The 6,244-nt window shown below is 55.3% G+C and overlaps 1 protein-coding gene across 1 annotated transcript; it reads right to left on the bottom strand.

Moving 5' to 3' along the window:
* Positions 1-3,597: 3,597 nt before the first annotated feature.
* LOC101290672 (CBL-interacting protein kinase 29) lies at positions 3,598-5,345 on the bottom strand. The gene has a single exon (XM_044474471.1). It carries the CDS (start codon positions 5,178-5,180, stop codon positions 3,870-3,872), a length of 1,311 nt encoding a protein of 436 aa, XP_044330406.1. The 5' UTR covers positions 5,181-5,345; the 3' UTR covers positions 3,598-3,869.
* Positions 5,346-6,244: the final 899 nt, after the last annotated feature.

Genomic DNA, 6,244 nt, shown 5'->3' on the forward strand with positions numbered 1-6,244 from the left:
GTGAACCTTAATGAATGCTCGAAGTGCACCTTCCCCATCGCTTTTGCCAGCCGGGGTTGTTTCCAGAATAGTCTCGGTCTCATCAGCTGCTTTCTTGATCTGGGCACGCTATGAACAGAAACGGTATCAAAGTGTTAGGCAAGCGAAGATGTGAATAGTGCGAATGGAAAAGCAAAAAGGGCTAACCACAAAGTTCATCATTGGAGCTGAATGGATCACTGAGTTGCCTTTCCTGACTAATGCGTTGTACTGGTGCTGGGCTACCTCATCAAAAATGGTGGGTTCTTCCAGAATCTCCTCAGCATACGCCGGCTTGCATACCTCCACGCGGGTACTTGCAAGAAACCATGTGAGATAGTTGTTGAACGCGATCGGGCAGTGCTCACGAAGCTGGGCTCGTTTTCCAGCCCTTGCTTGCTCCACACTAAGAGCGAACTGCACGACATACTTCCTGTGATGGTTGGCCCAATCCTTGATCTTCCGCTGCTTTTTCCTATCCAACCTGCAAGTTAGAAACAGAATATTAGTATCATCGAAACCGTCGAGAAGCTGCTAAGTGCTCAAGGTTAATTATATCTTACGCGTGTAGCAACTTGTCCGTGTCCTCCCACTCCGGCGGGTGTGGCTGGAACAAACCAAACTGGCGGAACACCCAATGTGGCAGGTGAAGCTCAACCGCCCAGTTGCATATCAGTGGGCACCGCATATGCATAGGGTTACCAAAACTCTCTCATTTTCCATACGGCTCCCATTCCACCTGCAAAATGGGATTGAATGCAAAATTGATATCGAGTTACGATACAAGCATGATAATCACTTATGCAATGTCGGTTCACCTGCTCAGGCGTGATCGCGTCCAGCTCGCTCTTGTACAACTTGTACATTACCGAGGGATCATCCGTCGTCTCATTTAACACGTCCCACTTGTAAGCCCAAGTGGGGAGCCATAGTGGGTCGTCTTTGTCGTCCCAATCCTCGTACTTCACGGTCTTCGGTCGTCCAACCGGCAAACGCTCCCAGCTCCATATGAAAAGTGCGAGCAGACAACCACCAATACCTCCAGTGTGCCTACAACAGGCTTCGTCCAACTGCACATAAAAGAGAACATGGTCAAATTTGCCGCAAGAGCGCATTGATAATGTATCAATGAAGTGAAAAGGAAACAACTTCATACATGTCGATACAAGTAAGCCAGTGTCGCCGAACCCCAACTCCATTTGCTATCGAAGACGGTCAACGCCTTCAGCCACATCCATGGAGCATTCTTGCCTGTGCCATCAGCAAACATAGTCCTGGATATCACGTACCACATATAGACACGAGCATATGTCTTCACCATGTCCTCATTAGCATCCTCAGGGCAATTACTGAAGTTCGATGATATCCACGTGAAAGTAGCGCCGGCTGCGACTCTTTCCTTCTTCTTATCTTCTGCTTCTGGTTCCCGAGGCTCCGGAGGAACCATACCGATAAGGGCATGCATCTGCGCGCGCCACCCATCAGAATCGGTGTTCATACATAAAGGATTCCCATCGATAGGAAGACCGGTGATCATAGCAATATCCTGGAGCGTCACGGTCATCTCCCCGGTCCGAAGATGGAAAGTGTGTGTCTCCGGCCTCCAATGATCAATAAGCGCGGTGAGTGCTACAGCATTGTTGGGTGGCGTCGACCGGCGGACCAACTGAATGAAAGGGAGAAGTCCTGCCTCCCTTACATACGGTGTGTACCGCTCATCATAGCGCATCCATCCAAGGGTGACCCCGTGAGACCGAAGCTTCAGAGGTGCAAGCTCCTACAAACAAACAAATCATAACATTACATATGGGGCATTTGTGTTTGAAAAAAATACGAAATTCATAACACCGGCCACTTTCAGTATTACCCGCTGCTCCACCGACATAGCGTACGACCGGTGTTGTTTGTCCCAATGATCATCGAGAAGCCAAACCATCCTAACAATTTCAACAAAGCATTCTTGTCAACACGATTATCTTTTCAATTCAAAAAAACTAAAGTAGGCCTACTACATGCAAGATTCAAAGCATATGTATCCAAAGCATTTTTCTCAATACGAGTATAATTTCAGTACAAATAAACTAAACTAGGCCTACTTCATACAAATAACTTTTCCATAGAAATAACATGTCAATCTATGTATCCAACCATATCTTTTCAATAAAATAAAATAAACTAGGGTTCCACAAATCAAACAAACAAGGGTTGTAATACATGCAAAATTCTAATACATGCAAGATTCAAATCTAATCAAATCAAACAAGGATTCCCAAATCTTCAAAATACCATATTTTGTATGGATAGAAAGAAGGGGATCGGAGGAGAGTACCTTCTAGGATGGATTGGTGAAGAAATGCACGGACCAAATCGTCGGATCTGAAGGATTTGGGAGAGGGGATTGAGAGGGGGAGAGGAGGAAGCCGCCGGCGCACCTGTTCTGTAACTCCTCCTGGAACGAATGGGTGGGGTGGGGGGAGGGGGAGCGGGCGGCTGGCATCTAAGTCACAGTGCAGCGCCTAAGGGCTAGGCGCTGCACATTACATGTGTGGCGCCTACCTCGTAGGCGCTGCACTGCCTGGTCCGGGGCCAGGGCTGCCACGGTGAACTGGAGTGCAACGCTCCCGAACTAGGCGCTGCACCGTTGGGTGTGGCGCCGGCATGGCGGGCGCTGCACATAAAGTTAGGGGAGTGAAATAGTTTCACGGGCAGTTCATTCTGTGAATTGATTTCGTCCCGAGGTCAAAATTGTCAAATTTGCCTTGATACGGCGCCGGTGGTACCAAGCAGCGGCACGTACTCGCATATGATTCGTGGGATTCTGGGGCCTTGTCTTCTAGGAGTAGGTATGACCACCTACACTACGTTATCATGCATGCATGCACAGTTCATTCATGATTCGTGGGTGGCGAGATCAGATCACGTAGGCAGCCTATAGCCGAGGCGCACACGGCACAGGTGATCGGTACGCGCACTGATTACTCCGAGCCAACGACCAGCCACGGCCGTTAGGTGCCGGAGAAGAACGGAAAATGCTCTGAAACTGCTTGCACGATTGAGCAGTCGCGGTTGCAGTTGAGGAACCGAACGTCCTTCCTCTTCTTGCGCAGGGTTGACAAGGTAAAAGACTCATCCATCCATGCCGTCGGTGCGTGCGCAACTTCTCTGACGACGACAATTTTGTTGTGCGCTCGCAAGAACTTTCTTCCATCATACACTACTCCTTGCGCCAGAGTTATGGATACAGGTCGCCGACCACAAGAGTTCACCACACGTCCTGCTTACGCACTGCGCCAAACAGGAAAACAGTTCGGCGCTGAAACATCAAAATCTCGACAACCTGCGCCGCCGTCCGCCGGCAGCCCGCGGCGGTAGCTCATCACGCTGCCGGAGGCAGCCCAGCAGCCCCCTGTGGATCTCGCTCTCCTACCACGGCCGTTGCCAAGGATGGGTTCTGTGCAAGTGTTCGGTCCAGGTTCATTGTACTTCTCCGTCCCGCCCGGCCGTTCTCGCGGGAGGCGAGGTTCATGCCGCCGGTAGATGCGCTCGTGCGCACGCCCTGTGAGTTGTTGACGATAGCGATTGTTGCCTCGAGTTGCCAAGATTTCTTCCCTCCCACCATATCGTACAGAGCAGGTCCGCCGACCAGTTCGCAGTCACCACCACACTTGCGGTGGCGTGGCATGCCGCTTTAACACGACCCAAAGAAAAGAAAAACCAAACGAATTCGCCATTGGAAGTTTGAAACAAGAAATCTCCGCGCCCGCCCGCGGCGGCGGCATGCCGGCACCGGGACGGCACGGCACGGCGAAGCGACATAACATTCTTGGCCCGGCTCACACTCGGCAGCTTTTTCACACTGCCTGAGGCTTCACGGCCGGCTCGAGCCAGTCGCTCCAGAACGCCGCGGCCTCCGCGCCGTGGCCCTTGACGACCTCCACCACCGACACCGCGTCGGCGATCCGGAACACGGTCACCTTGGCGACAATGCCGCCGGCCTCCGCCTCCACGTACACCGGCCCGGCGCGGCCCTTCCCTTCCCTCCTCACGCGGTGCCCCTGCTTCTTCCCGGCGTCCTCGACCCGGGCCAGCACGGCCGCGGCGGGCTCGCCCACGAACACCCGCTCCGTGCCCGGCCCGGCGCCGAACAGCCCGGAGAGGTCCGAGCCGGGCGAGAAGGCCAGGATGTCGAACGCGGTCATGTCCCGCGCCATGTCCTCCTTGAACTCCGTCTTGAACCACGCCTCCTCCTCGTGCCCGCGCATCAGCTCCTCCAGCTCGCCGTCACCGCTCGCGCCGTGGCGGAACCAGGGGTGCTCCATGATGCCGTCCGTGTCGATGCGCGTCGACGGGTTGGGGTCGAGGATGCGGCGCAGCAGGTGGCGGAGCGCCGGCGAGAACCAGTTCGGGCACCGGAACCGGCCGGCGTAGATCTTGCGGTACATGTTGATGAGGCTGGCGTCGTTGAAGGGGAGGTAGCCGGCGGCGAGCACGAAGAGCACCACGCCGCAGGACCAGATGTCGACCTTGGCCGGGTGGTACCCCTGCTTCGAGAGGATCTCCGGCGCGACGTAGGCCGGGGTGCCGCAGAGGGTGTGGTGGAGGCTCTCGTCCGTGATGGCGCCGAGGCCGAAGTCGGCGACCTTGAGGTCGCCGTCGCCGTCGAGGAGCAAATTCTCCGGCTTGATGTCGCGGTGGTAGACGCCGCGGGAGTGGAAGTACCGGACGGCCGACACGAGCTGGCGGAAGTAATGCCGCGCGAGGTCCTCCGTCATGCGGCCGTCGGAGTCGACGAGCGAGAACAGCTCGCCGCCGGCGGCGAGGTCGAGGACAAAGTGGACCTTCTTGCGCGTGCCGAGAATCTCGTGGAGCCTCACGACGTGGCGGTGGCGCAGGCGGCTGAGGATGGCCGCCTCCCGCTCGATGGCGGCGGACCCGGCGGAGCCCTCCCCCTCGCGCGCGCCGGCCCGCGGGTTGGGGAACGACTTGATGGCCACGTCCCGGCCCGTGAGGATGTCCCTGGCCCGGTACACCTTGGCGGACGCGCCGCGGCCGAGGAGCCCGCCCAGCTCGTACCTCCCCAGCAGGAGCTTCGGGGCGGCGAGGGGTTGGGACTCGTCGCCCGGCGCCGCGGCGGATGGGACGGCGCTGGAGGCGGACGGCATCGTGGCGGCGGGGTATGCTGTGTGGCCGCCGTCGCCCTGCGCGGTCGTGACTGTGGGGTAGTAATTTTCTCCGGCTGTATCGGCGGCCGCAAAAGAGATTGGAGATCGCTCGCTCCCGTGTTCTGGCCGGAGAGTTCTCTCGGGGCTTGGGATTCTGTCTCTGGTTTCTGGGTTGAAGACGATCTGGGGCGCCACGGGGGAGCTATTTATGCGGGGCTGCGGGGGAGATTCGTGAGCCCACGGCCAGTATGACCGGTGGGACCCGCGTGTTGTGGTGTTAACTGCTGCCGCTGTGGCAGCAGCCGGGAAGTTTCTTGCTAACACGACGCGCTGCTCATTAATTATGGTTCCGATTCTCTTATTATTTTCAGAGATTTTATATATTTAAACGAATTATTGATTTATTGTTGCATGCATGGTACGGTTTGGACGTACGGTGCAACGACGGATTCCGTGTGCTGTTGCTGTTGCTGTTTGGAGTGAATGGCGAGGAGTTTTGGACGGTCAGGTTTTAGTGGTTGGGGAGGATGGTACAGTCAGGGCTTTGAAGAGGGCTGGGTTGAAGGGGGAGTGAGATGATTGTGTTTGGGTTTGATGAATGTTCTCACTCGTGAGGTAGTGGTGCATGTTTGTGGATGAATGAGAATTTAGATCTTTGCAGATCACGGTCGAGTTTTTAACTCCGCGGTTTCTTTGAGATTGATTCTCCCATGAGTAAGGTGGGAATGGCGCTGACACAGGTCGGGGAGCGACGTCGGAGGCTGTAATGTACCGAGGGTCCGAGGCGGAGGTGGTGACACCGCAGAATCACATCTTCGGGAAATAGGAGAAGGAAGGTTCGTGCATCGATGGTCAGAGTTTAGGATGAAGCCCGTGCATCAATCAAAGAAATGAGATCTTTGTATATCACAGTCGAATTTTTAACGATGCGATCTCTTTGAGATTCTCTCTCAAGTAAGGAGGAAACTGCGAGAATGTGGGCCAGCACCGAAGTCGGAGGCTAGAATTGGTCGAGATGGAGGTGATGACAATGCGGAATTGCATCGATGGGGGATAGGAGACGG

This window comes from Triticum aestivum, chromosome 2D (assembly GCF_018294505.1).
Source record: "Triticum aestivum cultivar Chinese Spring chromosome 2D, IWGSC CS RefSeq v2.1, whole genome shotgun sequence".
In the NCBI taxonomy this organism is placed as follows: Eukaryota; Viridiplantae; Streptophyta; class Magnoliopsida; order Poales; family Poaceae; genus Triticum; species Triticum aestivum.

What these genes read in the sequence shown, in the direction of transcription:
- LOC101290672 (XM_044474471.1), bottom strand. Translation starts at nt 5,180, where the DNA reads ATGCCGTCCGCCTCCAGCGCCGTCCCATCCGCCGCGGCGCCGGGCGAC.